The 22,740-nt window shown below is 40.5% G+C and overlaps 1 protein-coding gene across 1 annotated transcript in view; it reads right to left on the bottom strand.

Annotated features, from left to right (window-relative positions):
* otud7a (OTU deubiquitinase 7A) overlaps positions 1–22,740 on the bottom strand; it is a 523,825-nt gene that overhangs the window by 132,388 nt on the left and 368,697 nt on the right. The window contains exons 7-9 of the mRNA XM_028823137.2: positions 10,176–10,277; positions 4,497–4,624; positions 196–308 (exon numbers count right to left, since the gene is read on the bottom strand). Coding sequence (XP_028678970.2) covers positions 196–308; positions 4,497–4,624; positions 10,176–10,277 — 343 coding nt within the window. The remainder of the gene's footprint in view (positions 1–195; positions 309–4,496; positions 4,625–10,175; positions 10,278–22,740) is intronic.

Genomic DNA, 22,740 nt, shown 5'->3' with positions numbered 1-22,740 from the left:
GTTTGGAGAAGATTGATCAAGCACATCAACCCCACATAGAAGTGGGAAAAGATGAAGAGGAAGAAGGTTATACAACTGGCTCTTTTCTGTCTTAATTCTATATTCTTTGAAATCCAAAACAGGAGCATTACTGAGCAAACAGTTACAGAAGAACTGCAATACCACCTCCTGAAAAAGTACCAAATGTGTACTCACCCTCCACTTGTAACTCCATTCTTATTGAGGTGTGTGCGTGGTTCACTAGATGCCAGTTTGAGAAGTTCATTCCACTCTCTCTCCCACTCCTCTTCTGTGTAAACTAAACCAGACTGCAGAAAAGGAAAGAACGTATCAATTCATTTGTACAAATTACACCAAGTGATGAAAAAGAAGAATTCATCCACCTGTGTATTTCAGTACCCACTTATCCATTTTACTCTTGTGATGTTTATTGTCAATTAGAAATACAGAATCCCTATTACATGAAATATATTCCCATATTGGGTTTAATTTCTTCAACAAACCAAAGAGTCTTTGGACTGTTTGAAAAAAAAAACAATCTAAGACACCTGCTCAGATCACACCATAAGAAAAGAAACAAAGGATGCTGCTTAACAAGAAGTACAGTAATCCCTCGCTACTTCGCGGTTCACTTTTCGCGGATTTTATATGTAAGCATATCTAAATACATAACGCGGATTTTTCGCTGCTTCGCGGGTTTCTGCGGACAATGGGTCTTTTTACTTGCTTCCCTCAGTTGGTTTGCCCAGTTGATTTCATACAAGAGATGCTATTGGCGGATGGCTGAGAAGCTACCCAATCAGAGCACGCAGTTAAGTTCCTGTGTGCTGCTGATTGGCTCAGCGACGGAGTGTTGCATTAACCAGGAAGTCTCATCTCACTCATTCATCATTAACGTGCTAATGCTTCAGGGGCCGTGTCCAAGCACCAACAGAAGATGCAAATGATTGCAGAAAAGGTAAAAGTTTTGGATATGTTGAAGGAAGGGAACAGCTACACCGCTGCAGGACATCGATTCTCTTTATTTAAAAAGGAGGAAAAGCATATAAGATCTACGGCCGCAGTGTCCTTTAACCAGGGTGCAAAACGAGTTGCAAGTGGACGTAATAAGGCAGTAGTCTGGATGGAATCTGCTTTAGGAATCTTTGCAACAAGGTCGACGACGTCATGACCGCCTACAAGCTGCTTCGTGTACTTCGCTATACAGTAAGTGTAAACTTATCTACCGATTTCATATTGCTTAGCAGTTGTCCCTGTTTTTAATAGAGTAAATGGTGGGTTGTAAACAATACAGGGAGGGTTTAAAAACATCCAAATACACGTTAAATAATTAAATAAATATAGTGTCCCTACTTCGCGGAAATTCAGTTATCGCGGTCGGCCTTGGAACCTATCTCCCGCGATAAGTGAGGGATTACTGTACTATGAGGTAGTGGTGGTTTCGTGCTTTACCAAGTACTCATACATTCCTACTAATACACTGCGTCATGCATGTATGTCAGAAGGTCACCCTTAAATAACAGCTGTAGCAGTTGAGGACCCTATCGACCTCTTGAACCCTCAGGTACCACTCCAAACACCGGGTAAAAGTACAATTATTATTTATTTTATAATAATAACGTGCACTAAGCACCCTTCACTCCACACTACTCATACAATACAATAATCAATCACTAATCACCAATCCTCCTCTCCCAGACGTGTTGCCACCCTTCCTCCCAGCTCAGCTCACTCATCTGGGGTTTCCCATAGTCCTTTATTGTCCCTGACCCGGAAGTGGTTCCAGCCCTGCAATCCATAAGTCCTCATCACTTCCGGGTCAGATTAAAAGTCCTTTTCCTCAACCCGGAAGCACGTCGTTCCTTCTGGTCATGTGACCAGGATGCACTTCCGGGTTATAGGGCACGTAGCACTCTGCAAGCCTCCCTACAATGGCCCTTGGTGGTCCCCATGGTATCCAGCAGGGTTGTTTATAAAAACTACAATGTCCATAAGGCCCTGCTGGAATTCGGGGAACTTCCATGCTGCTGGGAGGGCTCCATCTGGCGGCCTGGAGGTGTGGACCGGAATATTTGGCCGGCCATCCCTCACACAGCAATATGACAGTTTAAAGGACTCTGACAGCAGGAGGAAAAAGATTCTCTGGTCTGATGAGACAAAAATTGAACTCTCTGGGCAGAACTCTAAGAACTAAGTCTGGTAAAGACAATCCACTGCTAATCACCTACTTAATACCATCTCTACGCTGAAGCACGATGGTGGCAGCATCAAGCTATGGGGATGTTTCTCAGCAGCACGGAAAAGGAAAGTGTTTAGAATCGAGGGAAGGATGAACGTGTCCGATTTTGAGAAGTCCTTAAAGAGTGCACACCACTTCAGACAGGGGGAACGGTTCACCTTTCAGTACGACATACAGCCAAGACAACGTTGGAGTGCCTTCGAGACAAGACTCTGACTGTCCTTGAGTGGCTAAGCTAAAGCCCAGACTTGCACGTCATAGAACATGTGTGGAGAAAGCTAAAGATGGCAGTTTACAGATGTTTCCCATCCACCGTAATAGAGCTTTAGTGGATCTGCCAGGAATAATGGGGTAAACTGTCCAAATCCAGGTGTGTCAAGCACTTACTCAGGAAGCCTCAAAGCTGTTATTGCTAATGTCAAAGGGGACAGACTCAGGTTTGTTGGTAATGGTCAGTATTTTTGGGTAAGACAAAAGCCTCTTTAACTGGGCTATTTCGTTATTAGCATTAATCTATATTTACCCTCTAGTTGTGTTTTCTACTGTATTTAGACCTGGTGATAAATGTTGTTCATTAAATTTGGGATAAGAAGTAGAATATTAAACAGAGATAATGGTGATGGTTCTAAAGTTATTGTTTAAAGCTCTGTAGAATCACTTCAGTACAACTTACTGCCACCTGTTCAAATCTTCAGCACTTTCAGCCAAAGTCCAGTGCCACATCTCTAATTATTTTTCTCACCTCTTGTCCAGTTTTATACTTCCCATCATTGAAGGTGACTATCTCAGCATGCGCCTTTACTCTTGTGTCTCACATTCACACTGCCACTTTTGTTGCGTCACTAAGCTAAACTGACCGATTGCTCTTAGGGACTTGAAACACACACACATATTTGATTACAATGCCAAAATGATATCTTAACTCTTTGAGGGCGGATGTCGACTTTTGTCAGCAGGAAGGCTGGAGAGCAGTAAGCATTTTGCAAATGTTGACTGAACTCGCCGTTACATTTTAGTTCAATTCTCTTTGCTGGAAGGAAAGTTAGCTTTGTTGGTTTGACCGAGATTCCCTGCACTAGCAGGAGTAGTGAAGAGTGAACAACAACAAAAATGCCATCGACATCTGGCGAGGGATCGAAGAGAACACACAAAGCAAAATACTCCATGGCCGGCGTTTTGTACATTATCGGTGAATTGGACTCTGACCTGTTGGACTCTGATTCTGATGCAAGTGATCTGGAGATCGAGATCGAAACGAAAGTGAGGTAACGGCATCAGCTCAGCTGATCGATCTCCAGCTAATCGTGGTCCTGAACATGTTTGTGTAGATGAAGACTGCCACCCATAATGACATGAGGTACAAACCAGACTGCGTTGCACTGTGACTGCTGCTGCCATCCCTGTCCCCATCACTTGAAGAAAACTGCGCTTTTTGGAAAAGAAATATTCAGCCCTCAAAGAGTTAATGACTTAATGGCATTTAACTTCTTTATCTTCCCTCAGCACACACTTTTGCTCCTCCTCATGTGTCTTAACACTCGCACTTCCTCTCTTGTTGCATCATTAAGGCCAAACTGACCAATCAGATTGCTCTGAGGGACTGGACACACATACCTTAGTGTTTTATTGTATAGTAGATATTTCCTTATGTTGATGTTTTAGGTTAGCTTGATATTGATAAAGACACTATTAAATAGTATAGAGGCAGCTAAAGGACTCAAATGAAGGTAATTATACGCCAGACCAGGGGATGGCAGAGTGCACTGATTCTTTCTCTTTTTCTTCGACAGACCAATCACAGGAAATTTTGCCTAGATTCAATGACATCACTTCCAGTCCCGGGCCCAAGGATGCCACTTCGCCTGCCTGACATTAAAACCGCCATGTTTGCCTGTCTGTTGGTTTGATTTTTTTTTTTTGGACTGAGATCTGTTAAGACCAGTTTAATATGAATCAAACTTTCATCTTTGGCAGCCATACTTCAAGTATATGGGTGGCTGTTCCCAAACATCTTGCTGTGTTGTCTGAAGACCAGGGGTTTATGGACTTGAGTTCTTTGTGTAAATGAATGATTTCATTTTCTAGTATTAACCAAAGTTTAGCTACAGACTCGTTACTCAGATTTACATTCCATGTCTTTTCTGCAAAATATTCCCTTCCCACACTTAAAAATCAAGTGTTTGAAGTACATTTACTTAAAAACAAAAACATTTTCAGTTGTGGTTCTGTACTCGCAACTGCAGCCTTCTGCTCCTACCTCTTTGTTTTGCTGTGTTTGCTGCCATCTCCATCGTCTTTTCAGGGCTTCCCGCTCAGTACCACTCTTCATCATGGCATACAGGGATTTTCTTAACATCAGATCCCTATCATGAAATCCCCACATTCCTGAAAGACAAATATCACTTTAAATAACAGAATTAAAATAGAAATGCAGATATTTACTCATTTGCAAATCTCCTATTAGCTGCCTGAGCTGTCACAAAGCAGAAATGGTCTCACCTGTTTGAAGTCTATTGTCTTATGGGCACTATGAAAGTAGAAGGAGAGTATTGGCCCACCACTACTGCCTATGTACAGCTGACCCCCACAATCTCCAACTTAAGACTTTAAAAAAATAAATAAATAAATAAAACATTACAAGTTACAAGGAATGCACTGCAATTTATTATTCTGTGTTCAGATGTTTGTTAATATTATTATGAGATAAAATGGGTCACATAACATAATACAGTCGCCCCTTAACATTGGTGTGTTTAACTTTCATGACTTCAGGCATTTGTGAGATTTTATTAGTAACCTCATTTTTATTTCTGCAAATTTGAGGGTTTCACGGCTATGCACAACAGAGAAACAAAAATGAGAGGTGCGATTTGCGTTAAGTTTGGAGAGCATCTAGTATCCCATTAGGCACTTCTCTGGTCTTGAACACCCTACCATTGTAGAGTAAAGAGCTCAATTGTGCATTCATTGTTTGATGTTGCAATTACGTCCTTTGGGCTCCAAGTCCAAGTGATGTGACTTAGTGAGAATATAAATATGTTAGATAAACCTAAAATAATAATTTTATTTATATAGCACCTTTCCCATGCTCATGGTGGGAATATGTAACATTGGATACAAATATCCATCCATCCATCCATCCATCCATCCATCCATCCATATTCCAACCCGCTGAATCCGAACACAGGGTCACGGGGGTCTGCTGGAGCCAATCCCAGCCAACACAGGGCACAAGGCAGGAAACAATCCTGGGCAGGGTGCCAACCCACCGCAGTGGAAACAAATATCCAATATCCAAAATTGGATACAAATCCTTAGAAAACTAAATAGATAAATAAAGGATATACAAATAATTAAAGAGAATACAAAAAAGTAAAATACTAAGTTCAATTCTAAATGAAAAGCCAGAACCAATGACATCATTTGTGATATAACACACACACAAATTATCCTGAGAATCTGGACAGAGAGGTAACTGAAAGAAGGGGCAGAATGTTAGGTTAAGTTAAAAGCCTTCCTGAACAGGTGAGTTTTAAGTTTTTTTTTAAAAGAATGAATGCACTCGGCAGATGTTTAACTTAGGAAGGTCATTCCAAAGTCTGGGTGTTCTACAGCTGAAGACCCCGTCACCCACAAAGTGCAGGTTAGTGAGGGGCGCAAGACTGTCAGAATCAAAGGACCTTAGTAGGCAAACAGGAGCAGAGTGATGAAGAGGGGCACTGAAGTAGTCTGGTGCAAGGCCATTTAAAGCTTTGTAGGTTATTAATAGAATATTATATTCGATCCTGTAAGACACAGGGAGCCAGTGGCAAAGCAAAGCAGGATGGGTGTGATGTGCTCACTGTTGCCGGTTCATGTAGGGACTCTTGCAGCAAAGTTTTGAATCAGGTGGAGCTGTGATATAAGATTAGGCACTATTGGCTGTGAGTTTGGTGTTAACAAATTGATGGCTCCTTACTGTATATCCACAAAACGAGGAAAGTAAAGGCTGCCGATCCCATTGTCCATTGCAGCCTCAAGGTTAAACGTCAATTCACCTTTGCTATTCTCCTATACTCAGACACCCTTAAGGATCTCAAGTGGTGTAGATAGCCAATGCATCCTTCATGATCTCCAAAGCCATCCATCAGCTGTGAAGGGCAGAGTGTTGAAGGTGATGTTGAGACCTTGTCAGTTTCAGTGTGTTCCGCTAGTAGCGATGAAAGTGTTTTGATTATTATTATTATTTTTTTTTACCTGCGATGTTAGCACAAGAGGTCACAAAATTCTAAAATTTAATAAAGACAAAAAGTTTTCCAAGTTACCAGTTTTATTTTCTGTGTACTACATTTTATGAGCAATTTTGAGTGGTATGATGACGTAGTGGTAGCATTGCTGCCTCTTAGTAAGGAGATCAGGGTTTGCACTCTGGGTCCTTTCTGGGTACCGGATTAAGTGGGTTACAAAATGACATTTCTTTTTATGGGTTATTTTAGGGTTATTGTAGTATGAAAAGTGCATATATTCAGAAATAATGGTTTGTTTTAAATAATTCTATGTACAAAAGTGTATTTTAACCTGTCTCTTGCATTTCCCATAGGTTCAATGTTTTAACATTTGCGTCTTTGACTTTCCTGCCATTTTCCAGCAATGTTACCCATATCAATGCTCAGGATTGACTATAATCTTAAAAACTGCTTAATCCAGTTTGGGCCTGCAGTAGGGTCAGAGCCCTTATTGGCAGCACCAAGTCAAGGCAGGAAAGAGTCTTGGGTTCCATCACAGAATCTGCTTACGCACACACACCCTTCTAAACTCACTCGGTGACTATTTGGAATCCAGAATTAACCTAAGCTGTACATATTTTATGATCTTGGATGAGGCCTTATGCAGACACACATTGGATTTGCAAACTCTCCTAAGACGATGATGGATCTGTGTAGCAGTGGTGCTACCCACTGCTTCATGGTGCAATGAAATACTGAAGGTGTCATATCATAGTATACATGCAAAGGGATTAATAAAGTATCTATCTATCTATCTATCTATCTATCTATCTATCTATCTATCTATCTATCTATCTATCTATCTATCTATCTATCTATCTATCTATCTATCTATCTATCTATCTATCTATCTATCTATCTATCTATCTATCTATCTATCTATCTATCTATCTATCTATCTATCTATCTATCTATATGTCCAAGGTGAATGAGCCCAGCAAGAGACATACAATACAGGGCAGAGCCTAAATAAATTAAATACTGATAGGTTAATATGGGTTGACGATGTGAAGTGTAGTCTATCTCTAGAATCATTTTAATGTAAACTCTGAGATGTCCATATGGAACATAAAACCTAGATTGAACTGTTAATAATAATAATAATAATTCTTTGCATTTATATAGCGCTTTTCTCACTACTCAAAGCGCTCGGCAATTGCAGGTTAAGGGCCTTGCTCAAGGGCCCAACAGAGCAGAGCCCGTTAATGTCACAAGGCGTCAATTTGAATTTTAGTTTTTCAACTATCACAATAGACAACTGATTGTGTCTTTCTGTGATTTACTTTATTTATATACAGTGTGAAAGATAGGGGCACTGTCGACCCCTTGAACCCTCAGACCAGACGTCAGACACCAGATAAAAGTCCAAACATAATATTTATTAGGACAATAATGTGCACAAAGCACCCTCCTCTCCACAATACGCAATACTCAATCCTCCACTCCCAGATGCTTAGCTACCCTGCCTCCCAACTCAGCTCGCCGTCTGGGATTTCCCATGGTTCTTTTATAGTCCTTGACCCGGAAGTGTTTCTGTTCCTCAGTCCATGTGACTTCTATCACTTCTGGATCAGGTAAAAACTTCTTTTCTTCTTCAGCCCAGAAGCACTTTATTTCTTCCAACCATGTGACTGGGATTTACTTCCGGGCTGTATGAAAAATAAATGTCTCTGTGTCTCCCTGCAGCGTCCCCTGGCGACCCGATGTTATCCAGCAGGGCTGTGTATTAAAACTCCATAGTCCATGATGCCCTGCTGGAATTCGGGGCATCTCCACATTGCAAGGAGGGCTCCATCTAGCGGCCTGGGGGTATTGGCCGGGATGAACGGCCGGCCATATTCCACAACAGACATGGACAAATTTGTTGGCACCCCTCCACAAAAAAAGAACAACCCACAATTTTCTCTGAAGTAAACTGACACTGGCAAAAGTAATTGGCACCCATCATTGTTTATTCCATATTTAACAAAAATCAGACTTTGCTTTAGATTTCTGAATATTTCAAATGATAGCACAAATGAAAATAGCGTGGGCAGAAATGATGGGACCCTTAACCTAATAATATTTTGTTACCTAACCTTGAGAGTTTGCAATCACTGCACACAAACGATTCCTGGAGCTCTCCATGAGACTTCTGCACTTGTCAGTGGGTCATTTGGCCCATTCGTCCCGTGTTGTCAGGTTTCAAGGGGTCTTCTCCAGACGGCATGTTTCAATTCTTCCGATATATGTTCGAGAGGATTTTAAAGCAGAGCTTATAGAAGGCCTCTTCAGAATAGTCTAATGTTTTGTTCTTAGCCATTCTTGGGTGTATTTAGCTGTGTCTGAGACACAGCTTTCTGACACTGGGCAGGACATTTTACTAAAGAATGTCTTGATAGTCTTGAGATTCCATTGTTCCCTGCACAGACTTGAGGCACCACATGCCAGATGCAGCAAAGCAGCCCCAAAACATAACCGAGCCTCCTCCGTGTATTACAGTACGTACGGTGGTCTTTTCTTTGGAAACTTTTTTTCGTTTGTGGACATACAGTAGAGCTGACGTGACTTGCCAAAAAGCTCCAGCTTTGTCTCATCTGTCCAAAGGACATTCTCCCAGAAGCATTGTGGCTTCTCGACACGCAAATTTCACATAGGCTTTTTATGTTTTTCTTTCAACAGCGGAGTCCTCCTGGGTCTTCTTCCATTGAACCCACCGCCACTCAAAAAGTGATGAATGGTGCAGTCAGACACTGATGGACCTCAACCTTGGAGTTCAATTTGTACCTCCTTGGAAGTTGTCCTTCTGCCCTTTCTGGTGTTGATTCTCCCCTTGTGACTGCATCCAGGGAGGGTGTCTCCTGGACCTTAAACTTCTTAAAATTTGCAACTGCTGTCACAGGAGCATCAAGCTGTTTAGAGCTGGTCTTCTAGCCTTTGTCTTTGACAAGCTTGTCAAACATTTTCTTTCTGACCTCGTCAGACAATTCTTTCCTTTACGTTCTCTGGTCCATGTTCAATGTGGGACACATGATGAGACCAAACAGCAGAGGGATTACTTTCCTCTATTCTAATCGGCAGAATGACCGAGTACACGATTGGAGACATACGCTATGTGATACTAATTAAAGAAAACAATGAGTTTGAAAAATCGCTTAAATCCAGTTATTTATGATCTTTTCTAGGGGTACCAACAAATGTGTCCAGGCCATATTAGAAAATCTTTGTACAATAAGAAACACTTGATCTCTTTTCACACTTGCTTTGCTTTTCTCGATCACATATCAAAGGCATGAAGGTATACAGGGGACAATTGCTTTTCATTTCATCACTTACAAGGAGGCAGACAGCACTTTTCAATGAGCTGTAAGGGAACGAACATGTGTCAATGTCTATACAGTATAAATGTGAAGTGATAAAAACAGGTATGCTAACACTGTGCTATCATAAGAGGCGGTAAGTGAAGCTGGATTCATGTCTCTGTCTATGTGGATTTTCCTCAGATGTTACGCTTTTTCTCCCACATGCCAAAGATGTGAGTGTTAGTTTGAGTAGTGAGTCTAAACTGGTCCTGTATGAGGGAATGTGGGGGCTTGTTAATGTGCCCAGTGCTAGACTGGCATCCTGTTTTAACCCTGTAATTAGCCATGTGTCCAAGATAAGGAGCTAATGATGCTTTGCAATGGTCTCACCTAACGAGGCGGCATGCAGAAGGCAGTTTCCATCCCCAGTTGTAGCCAGTGGAAGAAGACGCTTACAGCTCGTGCACATGGTAGACCACCAGTTCAGACGACCTGATGAGAAAGAGAAAAGCCACAGTAATAAGCTTAGGGTTAATGAAAATTGATGGTAAAGATATGATAATCACTGGGATCTGTTAAAGAGTTACGTAACAGACATTTTCATATTATGCAGGAAAAGGTTGCCTCATATGGCAACTATTAACAGAATTCAGGAAATACAATACTCGTAAGAAGCTGGCAGCTTAAATTTAACAACAGTAATGCTGTCAGCTCCCTAATGTGACATATATATAAAAAAAAACCTCCTAAGACCAGTTTAACATTCATGTTGCAACGTCTCTGTTGCCAAAAAGAAGATGTTGCACAGTGCTAAAGACAAATAGAATATCTTGGTCAGATTGTAAAAGATTGTTCCTAATCAATCTAGCATTGTTCAAAATGATACCTTGTGGTAAAACATCACTTGACGTAACAGGCCAAAACAGTCATGTTGCCCGAAGCTTACAAATTGTGTGCGAGTATGTGTAACTCACTATGCATGTGTGTGTGTCCTGTGATGTGAAGTCTTCAAAGTGCTACTTAAATTGATGATACGAAGAAGGAGAAATGCGAGGAAAGCACAAACTCATAATGGCTTCATGAACACACAACCAGATCACACACACACACACACACACAAACACCCAAATGTTTACACAAGGGAAATCGAAACAATTCAAAGAACGTTATACTTGGACTCTATCCTGCATACAGATATAGGCTATGTAGCTGATGGATATTTAAACCTCCTCTCTTTTTATTTTCTTATATACGAAGTATAGGAGAAAGTATTGCAATTGTCCAAAATTTCAATGTCGGGATTTTGATGAATCTCGACGTTTTAGACCTCCCTGAGTTTCTCGTATACGAAGTATAGTGAAAGTATTAGAATCCTCCAAAAATTCTAATTCGAGATTTTGATGAATCTTGACATTTTAGACCTCCCTGAATCTGAAAATACCATTTCTGAAATTATATCTCTGTGTGTGTGTATATGTAAACATGATAACATGAATACACTTTCACATACTGTAGGTCAATCAAATTTTCCATAAAATTATTAGATACAAAACATGGATTTCTATGAACTTTTGGGTTGTTTCTGCTAACCAGAAGTGGTACTTTACCTGAACACATACTCAATTTTTTTTTTATTCATGCAGCTGCAGAGTGAGGTTTATTCAACTTTACTTTTATAATAATTGTTCAATATATTAGTTAATTAAATATGATTTGTTGTATGTGTTGGCTGAGATTGGCTCCAGCAGACCCCCGTGACCCTGTGTTCGGATTCAGCGAGTTGGAAAATGGATGGATGGAAATACATAATACATGTATACAATACATACAGTAAGTACATAATATAAAAATATAATTATTGTATTTTGGTTTAGTCCTCAAATATCCATCCACATATCTGAGTATACGAGAAAGTCTAGGGGAGACCACTCCCAATTTTTTAATATTTATTTTAATATACTATTTAAAACACTACTCCTATTTTAATAAGCGGTAGCTGAAGAGCTCTAATGGATGTAATTCTACCGCTGCACCAGGGGTTGGTGCTGTGTCTTAACATCTTCCTCCCTTTGCAGATTGGATGACTGATGGCTAGAACACCTCTGACTTTACTTCTGGTGTCTGTCCACCTGGACTCACCTCTTAATGCCGGGTGGACTGAAAGCCTGAAACTCCGCCATCTTTGGCAGTTCTGTTTGAACTCATGTCTGCAGAGACAACGTTGCAATAATTGTGTGTGGTTTTACTTTTGCTACGTCCAATTAAATGGGCTGCCCGTCTTGGCATCTCAACTCTTTATCGTTGTCCTTTACACCTGATATCTTTACTCTATGCACTTAATTATTAAGAGTACAATGTTTAAAATAAACTTATACCCCTGGACAGGCATTGGTACCCCATGAATCTTTCATTTAAACTGCCTTGTGAATATGGATGAATGTAATGTTACTTGTACTTCAAAGAAATTAGCAATAAAACTTACTTTGGAAGGCACCGTATCAAATACAGGAAGATATATTTGTCCTGACAACGTTGATCCATGCATGTTCTAGCTTGCTTGTCCTATTCTCCTGCAGAGTGGCCTTCATAATTTTATTTTATCTAGATACTGATAGCACCGAACAACAAATTTATTCCAAATGTTTTTCTTCCTGAAACCATTTCAGCGATTAGGAAAAACAGCTTCAAGCTGAACACAAATATGAGTTTAGACTGACTCTATTGCAGTAGAATGTTTGAGAAACATGCAATTAACTTTTATTCCATTTACAGTGTTTTATTGCTAAATGATGCTGACACATTTCATTAGTTCAACTGAGCTAAAAATGTTTGGCTGCTGATTTTCAGTTGTAGTCAGCACCCGAGTTTTCTAATTTCAGTGTAGGCCAGCGTTGATGGATTCCACTTGCCCTGATAACACGTTTCCATCGTTGCAATTTCCTGGTGAAACCTTTCAGCCAGGTCATCACTGGCTGCACCAGGATCAGCAGGGTGGAAGTCCAAGTGGGAATGCAGAAAAAGAATCTTTAGCAACTGTGCCGGATGAAGCCCATTTAGAGCCCAAGGTGGTGTGGACTGACTTCACCCCTCATTGTCATGAGCGGGTAGACCTGTGGGGAGAGAGAATCCCCGGTCCCCCACAGTGGCCACAGCATGCCCCCCTTCAGTAGCATAAATGGGGGTCCTAGTGTACATGTTATGTACTATAAGAAAGTATTTCAGTTTTATTGTGGATAATAAGATAAGTGAAATGCTGTACACTTCCAACAAAACAATGAATTAAGTGGTTTTCAAAGAGATGCCCCTTCAGTCTCAGCTTTCAAACCCCGGCTGAAGACTCACTACTTCAGTTTAGTACACCCTGACTAGAGCTGCCGATTAACTGTACAGACTGCATCTCTGTTGTTGGTCATTAGCACTAAATCATAAGAAATATGATAGTTATAATTTGTTACTAACCCTCACCTATTCTGTTTATCTTCTTGATACTCAAATGTGGCACTTGGTGCCACTGCCCACCTGCCAAGTGGTTTTGCCTGCCTAAGGTAAAGTCATCCCTGATGGAGGATCGCAGGAATCATTGGGTAGAGGGGTCCTTTCATTGGATTGACTGGCCTAGCACTGACTCAGGTGTGGAATGGCCAATTGGGGCAGGCAGCTTAATGGCTGATGTCTCCAGGACTCATCACATAATACGATTTGGATTTGTTTAATCATCTACTGTTAAATGTTGCTCTGTACTTGTAATATTTTTGTTTTACTATTATATTGTATTGAGGATTACTTGTGTCCTCTTCTGTTCATTGTATTGTATTGACCCCCTTCTTTTTGACATCCACTGCACGCCTACCTGGAAAGGGGTCTCTCTTTGAACTGCCTTTCCCAAGGTTTCCTCCATTTTTTTTTTTGGGAGTTATTCCTTGTCTTCTTAGAGACTCAAAGCTGGGGGGCTGTCAAAAGGCAGGACCTGTTAAAGCCCATTGCAGCACTCCTTGAGTGATTTTGGGCTATACAAATATACATTGTATTGTATTGTACTGATAGTATCATTAATACAAATGCACAAAGATTTATTTAAATAGGTATTGGGAGATGAAATGTACTCAGAAACAGATTGAAAATTCAAAACCAAGAATCAGTCCCATCTTCACCCAAAGCCTAAATCAGAAATCTAAAGTTGACAGTGAGAAGCCTTTAAATCAGAGGTCAAAAATACAGCAACGTATACCACACACTAAAGTATCTTCAATTCAATCTCAAATGACCTGGGAGTGCACAGTTCTGACCTTTTATACTGGCATGCAAGGACAACGCAGGCCTGCTCACTCCCGATCGGTAACCACAGAACCAAACTATGCAAGAAACAAAACATGGCCATCATGAATTGGATTAAACAGGTTTGAGAGTCACATTTTATGTTTATTATAATTGATTTATTTAGTAGGTCACATGGTGGTGCTCCTGTAAAGTTGACCAGGGTTTGCTTCATGGATTTTCACTGCGTGAAATTTGCACGTTCTCTCCATGTCTGTGTGGGTTTCCTCCGGATGCTCCAGTTTCAACCAACAGTCCAAAGACATGCAGGTTAGGTGGACCGGTGATGCTAAATTGACCTAATGTGTGGTGTGTAAGCAATGGACTGGAGCCCCATCTATGGGATTGTTTCTGCCTTGCACAATATGCTTGCATCGATAGGCTCCAGACCCCCAGGTCACTATAGCCTTAGAAAATGGTATAGTTTGTTTTTTTCACATCTTTACTATTATGTATGCTATAATATCATTACTTTGAATGGAATATCTGGAAAAAACATCATTCCCTATACTTCCTGAAAATTTCAGGTTTGATTTCCTCCCAGATGTTTAATCATCACATAACAGAGAACTTATAATACTGTCTCTTTCAGTAATTGTAATTTTTTTTTTGCTGATTTAGCACAAATACATAATTGCCATCTGTCTGCCAAAGCTGACTAATATGCCAGAGCTAGCTGATATAATTTTAATAGGGTAGCCTAAATGTTCCCTCCATCTTCTTATGAACGGTGATCTTAAACATATGGCTACTCTCACAGAATGAGATTGATTTCTTGCTGATAAAACAGACAACAAAGCTTCAGATGCTCAGCGCTGTTAATGAGTGTAATGAGAGATCTAACAGTGTTCTGCCACATCTGCCAGGGCAGTCTGATGAATTCAATTGGTACCAAGCTGTCATTACAGCATTGAATGTAATCATTTTACATGCACATTACGTTAATGGAAAAACGTAAATTGCTCAAAATGAGTGAAAGATTTTGGGGGTGTGTGTGTGTGGGGGGGGGGTATGTCCTGCAGTGAACAAGAGACTGTATTAGAGGAGGGTACATGTCTTGTGCCCAGTGTTACCGATGTAATATCCAGCTCAAAGTGGGGTAATACCTTGTATCAAAAGTTAAAAAATGCCTGCTTACTTTTCACACCTACCTCCAAAAATTAAGCAAGTGGGGGTTGGATTTGGGTAAACGTGCAGAATACTCTGATTTAATCAGGCATGTGTAAATGTAAACCCAAAAAATTGTTATAGAATGGTTCATATGGTTGTTCCATGTAAACTACACTGGTGAGCCAGCAGAAAAACACTTACAGATTTTACAATACAGTGCAATCACAATTGTACTGTGCAATAATGTAGAATCAATTCCATTAAGTTATAATATTATGTACACAAATAAATGTAGAGTGAAATGAACAGGAAATTAAATCAAATGAACAACTCCATACCACCTGCACTGCAGAACAGGTCACTCACCTGAAGCTAAGCATGTTCAGGCTTGGTCAGTAGTAGGATGGGAGACCACCTTGGACAAATATTGGGTTGCTGCTGGAAGAGTTGTTGGTGAAGCCAACAGAGGGCACTTACCCTTTGGTCTGTGCATGGACCCCAATGCCCCAGTGCATTGAGTGCACTGTAAAAATGGCGCTGTCTTTCGGATGTGATGTAAAAGTGAGGTCCTGACTCTCTGTGCTCATTAATGATCCCTCGGCATCCTTCAAAAAGAGTAGGCTGCCTAATTGCTTATCATGGCCTAATCCTTCTGGCCCCCTATTCATCCCCTGTCTCTAACTCTATTATCCCTTCACCACCTAATAGCTAATGTGGGGACAGCGTACTGGTGCAATAATGGTTGCCGTCATAACGTTCAGGTAGGTGCTACACATTGGCGGTGGCTGAAGTGGTTCCCCTCCCGATGTAAAGCGTTTTATAAATGTAGTTATTATCCATCCATCCATCCATTTTCCAACCAGCTGAATCCGAACACAGGGTCACGGGGGTCTGCCGGAGCCAATCCCAGCCAACACAGGGCACAAGGCAGGGAACCAATCCTGGGCAGGGTGCCAACCCACCGCAGGACACACACAAACACACCCACACACCAAGCACACACTAGGGCCAATTTAGAATCACCAATCCACCTAACCTGCATGTCTTTGGACTGTGGGAGGAAACCAGAGCGCCCGGAGGAAACCCATGCAGACATGGGGAGAACATGCAAACTCCACGCAGGGAGGACCCGGGAAGCGAACCCAGGTCCCCAGGTCTCCCAACTGCGAGGCAGCAGCGCTACCCACTGCGCCACCGTGCCGCCCATGTAGTTATTATTTCAATAATATTTCATTTGAAACTAAACACATTGGGTCAAATAAAGTAAATGAGCAACACAGCTAGAGAGATTGTCACAGAGGTGGCTTAATGCCTCTGTCCACGTTGTAGTAGTGCTACTGGGTAAAGAAACTTCAACTCCCAGCAGTCTCTGCCGTGGCTCTGATTGGTCGTCTGCTGAGGGTGCAGGGGCTGCGGGGAACAAGGAGGCCAGCGCGACATTTAAAAGGAAGGCCAGTTCTACATGGGAGGGAAGCCTTTTGTGTTTGGTGTCTGGAGTTGCCTGTCCGTTTGCCTTCCCGTTTTGCTTCCTGTGGATTCTTGTTTTGCCCTGGATCGTCTCTTGTTTTGGGTGTATGGACTGTCTGGTATCTTCCTACTGCATGAGGACTGTCTGAGGATTTGGTGTCATCCTGCGAAGAAAGGAGCACTTCTGATCCCATTCACATGTCATCATCTTATCAGGAAATACCAGTAGGACTGATCTTTACATTCATATACAGAGTGCTGATCTCTGGACTATCTACCTCCATTATTTCATTACATCCTTTGCTGTTTTTCATGGACTTCATTGTATGTGTTTTTTATTAGTAATTTATTATTGTTGAATTTGTGTTTATTGTATAATCGTCGGAAGGGAACTGGGATTGTTGTAGTTTGTATAGTTATATTTCATTTATTATTGTTTAATACATTCTTTAATATCTATTTTATTACTGGTTGCTTTTTTGTCTCTGTGAGGGTGTGTGTGTGCATTGGGCCAAGGCTGGGTGCGTTCCTGGGATCCCCACCGAAAAAAAGAAATAAATCACCGTCAAGAGTGGTGGGAATCTTAGCTGGGGCTTTTGTCTGCTACAATGTCAACCTTTACAAATCTTCTGAGGTGTGTTTGTTTCTTTCTGTTCATCATCCAGCATGTGCTCTGGTAGGATAAACAAACTTTCAGTTATCTTCACTTATACATTTTTTTTTTGCGTGAGGCTCCATATGTGTTTACATGTATAATTATATAAATTATGCAACTCAAAAACTACTTGTGCAAAAATTTTGCAAGTCAATAGACATGGGGCTTCAATTATAAAGCTTGTGCACGCAAAAAAGACACTTGAAATATGCATACGCAAACGTCAAGGCAGCCTTTTACAGTAGCCTTGTATTTCTCACTGGTTTTTCTTTTGTATATTTATCCATCCATCCATTATCCAACCCGCTATATACTAACTACAGGGTCACGGGGGTCTGCTGGAGCCAATCCCAGCCAACACAGGGTGCAAGGCAATAAAACAAACCCCGGACAGGCTGCCAGCCCACCACAGTCTGTATATTTATGTATTTATTAAAAGAGCTTATGTAAAAAGAACTTGATTTGTTCCCAGGGGAAATTTGTCTGTCTATCTACTGTAAAGGGACACAAAATAATGTGAAAGAATTATAGCACCACAGACGAGACTCCGTATAATTAGAAGCAAAGTTAAACAACGAAAACACACAATCAATGCAGAGTGGTCTTCTCAGACTGGAGCTCAGAACAGAGCTAACTCCAAGATTGCCAAACTGCTGGTCCATATGACTTTCAGTGAGGAAGGGGCGGGTCCAGGAGGACAAACAACAGAAGTGACATCAGAGGTGGAATGGCTGTCAGTCCTCTGTCCTACATCCCCTGGTTCAGCAGGTAACTACCATCAGCAGAGCCCTTAAGCTGTTTCCCAAGCACACGTGCATGACACTATCTATAAAAGAAAACTTGACGGGGGGAAAATGCTTATATGTATGGCAACTCTGACCCATGTGTATGCAACATTTCAGAGAAACTGGAACATGAGGACACCCTTGATAAAGTAGGGAAATGCAGCCAAACCAGCTAAATGACGCCTCACATGTATTGTTATATTACAAGTAAAGGCCTGATGATATGAATTATAAAGGGAGTCATTATTATAATGTGTGTAAAAGTGACAAATATATTAAACCTCAAAGGTTTTGAATATGAGGCACGAAATGTATTTCAGTTCCTATTTAAAGAGGGCTAGTGCTGCACATTTTCACTTAAGAACTTTGTTGTTTTTGTCAGTGTATATCAGCTACTTGTTGTCACCTCTCAGGGAACTGGCCAATAGCTCTGGGATATCTCAGCCAAGCTTCAGTCCATCATGTCAGCTGTGCTGAAAGCCATTTGCTGACTGAGGGTGTAACAGTTGTCACATATTATATTTTGTGTACTTTTTTAGCTGGATCTGCCTCTTGCTTCTTTTTAGAGGGGTCCTAGAGAATAACTTACTGGGGATATCTCTTTAAGGGGAGTTGGGGGCCAAACTACTTCTGTGGGTCCTTGCTAAACGGTACGTTGGTGTGACGTAAAGGTTAACTGACTTTAAAAAGGCAAGGAGGCGCGTATGGAAAAAAAAAAACAAGAAAGAAGGAGAGGAAGGTGTACAAGAGAGAAGGAGCTGGGAAGGCATATAACAAGGAGCTGCAAGCAGTAAAGTAAGCAAGAAAGACTCTGGAATAAGGACTGTTGGGTGCACGGATAGGATTTCCTTTCAACCTAAAAGGACCTTCGGAGTTCACGTTCTTGTCTTGTCGGCCATGGATGAACGCTAGCGCGGAGACTCCTGGGTGAGACGGATTTTCATCCCTCCTCAAAAGAACTGACACTAAGCCGGTGAGATCGCTTCTTGTTATCTATAAGTTCAGTAAAAGTATCAGCAGCATCACCTCAGGATTGGTCGCTAGAGTTACTGCAGTTTTCCCTGGCTGAGTGAAGATAACTTTTTAAACAAAGTTAATATAAAAGGGACTGGGGTACATTGCGGGGATTGTATGTATGCGTCCGCTTGTTATTTACTGTATATATAAATGTAACATAAATTTAAGTAAATGTGAAGATAGGTGGGTTGTTTAGAAATAGGATGTTTCTTTTTTCATTTCTTTCTTTCTTTCTTTCTTTCTTTCTTTCTTTCTTTCTTTCTTTCTTTCTTTCTTTCTTTCTTTCCTTCCTTCCTTCCTTCCTTCCTTCCTTCCTTCCTTCCTTCCTTCCTTCCTTCCTTCCTTCTGGCTTTCTTGCTTTCTTTGCTGTTGCGCCGAATGCTGGGTAATATATTAGAGTGTTCAAGGGGTTTGTATAGGTATAGTGTTTATAGGAATTGTTTAAAAGGGGGTTTATTGTTGTTTGAGTTATAATATATATTGTTTTTGTGATTGATGAAAAGATTGATTGGGTGATTATTTCACAAGCATAAATTCACAAAGTTCAATTCATCTTCTTCTTATGGTTTCCATTCCTAAATAGAATTATTTTTTTCCTAAGAGTAGGAGATATTTTGTGTGTGATGGGCTCCTCATCCAACAAAAGGGGAGCTCGCTACAAGGGGGCTCTATGTTCAGTTTGCATATGGTATGGGTATACATACATTAAACATAACATATCTTTGCCAATATAAACAGGCAATATGCAGCAGGGTCCAGTTCTCCTAATGTACTCTACATTACCACACTTATATTGCAATATGGGCATCTAGTGAGAATGAAGCCGCTTTTATTAACTATAAGCTGTTACATTCCATTAACACTTAAGTCATGTGGATTGCAAAAGATGAGGATGCCAAACATCACATGTCCATAGTCTCAGTCAACCCGTGACTCATTTATTTTTGAGGCAAACTAGCTTTGGCAGACCTTGGTATTTCAAATGTTCAGTACTTATCGTTGAATTAGCAATCGTGCCATTATATGTGCCAGGTAATAGCTGCTACTCACTAAGACTCTGTCATCTTACGCAATTCCCGGACCTCCAGGACGCAGTGAATGCAGATGGCAGGGTCTCAGCACGTCAGGAGGGAGGCTGTTCTACCAGTCAATGAATGTCTGCAGCATTGAGGCACGTTCACAACTGCACATTTACAGTACAAGGTGAATGCGATTCATATAAATATAATGAATTATTATTATTGTTATAAAGGGTACTGTAAGTTGCATAGAAATGTTTCTACACCAGGTTTTATAAATTGGATTTTTTTGGTATACACATATTTCTATTTTTTAGTGTGTGCATATTTTCATGCTCAAATCCATACAACAATGACTAAATGACTAATTGAAGCAGAGTTCAAAAACCCTGGTTAAATGAAACAATTGCTACTCCAGCTATCATTGGCCTTAGATCAAGCTGTTTTTGAAGGATATGGAGAGAAGTACTGGAAGAAAAAGTATAGGCCGGAACTGTGCAACACGATAAGTATGATGCAACTTCTTTGAAGAAAGTTTTTCAGGAGTTATCATTGTACATTGGTCTCTACATTCAAGTGGATATCTTAGAAATTGATCTTTGCTGGAATGTAGTCATCCAAGAGCTCTACACAACCTATTAATACCCACGGTTTAAAAAAAATGCACACACACAGGGCAGTTATTAGGCACAAAGTATACCAGAGGACTGCAATCTCAGCTCAAGGATGGCATCACTCTAACAGATTTTGCCCCACAAGTAGGAGGACATGGTGTTCATGATTCACTATGAAAAGAGATTTACTTGTGGAAAACATGAACTTTTGCCAGGTTATCCTATGAGGCTTCTTGGAAAAAAAAATTCAGGCTAATCATAATAAAAATGAACAATGCAAAAAAAATGCAGAGTTTCCTGATGAAAACTGTAATTTTAAGATGTGAAAATCAATTTTGATTTTCTGCAGCCACACACACCATGCTAAAATCAACTTTTCTCAACGTTTTGAACATCCTACAATCAAAATCAGAGAATTTTTGACTACATCATCAAACTTCCATTTACATGGAAATAAAGATGCCACAGACAGAGTTTTTGATAACTCGAATTAGAAGCCAAATGAAACTTAATTACAAAAATGTGAATCACAATGCAGTAGACTATCATCTTACATGAGGGTTACGTTTCTAAGCCCCGTGTATTGTGGACATTTGCATATAATAAAATATTTTATGACAACTCATTACTTTGCCCCTAAAAAAATAAAACTACAGATATGTACCCATTAATACCTACATCATGCATATACAGTACCCTCCATAATATTTGGGACAAAGACAGTTTTTTTCTTGATATACCCCTCTGCTCCACAGCTTAAAATTGCAAATCAAACCATTCAGACATTGTGATTAAAGTGCACATTACAGACTTTCATTGAAGAAAAGGATATGGGATGCCAGGTGTATTTTGATAAAGTGAAATGTGTGGAGAGATGGGCAGAGGGTACACAAGGGCGTGCAAATGAGAGGGGACTTTCCTCACTCTTACATCTGGAGACAGGTGGTCTATGCCTATTACACTGCTGGGAGTTGTTCTCTTCATTAAGAGGCTTCACTGGTAACCATGGCAACAGAACATCCCATGTAAAAGAATATGGTAAAAACAAAATGCTTTGGCTTGTATGAAATACTTTATTTTACAAATATAGCCACCTCATGTTTTACACAGCACCCCCTTTGCATTCACAAAAAACATACAGTGCCTCTAAAAAGTATTCATCCCTTCGGATGTTTTCGTACAATATTGAATGCTAATGGGTTTAATTTGTCTTTTTTTTCCACACTGATCAACAAAAAAGACTCCTTGATGTCAAACTAGAAACAGATCTCTACAAATTGACAGAAATTATTTACAAATATAAAACACAAAAATAAATGGCTGTAGTCGTATTCATCCCCTTTGATATAACAACATCTAAATCATTACCAGTGCAGGCAAATTATTTTAGAATTCCCAGAATTAGTTCAATGGAGGCCACCTGTCTGGGGCTTTAACACTAGAATCCCTGAAGCCTACAAAAAAACTTGTAATCCCAGGCCACCTTAAATTCTTTGGCACCTCTCCATCAGCGTCTTTTGTTTTGCAAATGGATTGATCAGCGCAGGCAGCGAGCAGTCTGCTATCCCATCCTCCCCCTCTCCCGACAGAGCTGAAGTCAGTCACAGTATTCTCAGAGCTCAGGTCTTTTTATCTGGGAGTGAGGTGCCTTTAGTTGTGTTGGGTAAATAATATATCGTTATTTGGAATACATACATTTCATGTGTGTTCTGCGTCTACAACAATCTTTGTGTAAGTGTAGAATGACAGGAACTGATTGGGAAGGGCCAGCTTGAGGTGGACTAACTTGCACAATGAAGACAAAGAACAGCTACAGCAACTTCATGAAAGGGAATTGAAAGTACAAGTCAGGGGATGGAGAAAAAGAAGGCATCCAAGTCACTGAATATCTCCTGGAGTCCAGTTAAATTGGTCATCAAGAAATGGAAAATCTGCTAGAGCAGGGCACCCAGAAAAACAAGGTGATGGTGCAAG

This window comes from Erpetoichthys calabaricus, chromosome 17, assembly GCF_900747795.2.
Source record: "Erpetoichthys calabaricus chromosome 17, fErpCal1.3, whole genome shotgun sequence".
Taxonomy (NCBI): domain Eukaryota; kingdom Metazoa; phylum Chordata; class Cladistia; order Polypteriformes; family Polypteridae; genus Erpetoichthys; species Erpetoichthys calabaricus.
This window is presented reverse-complemented; position numbering and strand designations above follow the sequence as displayed.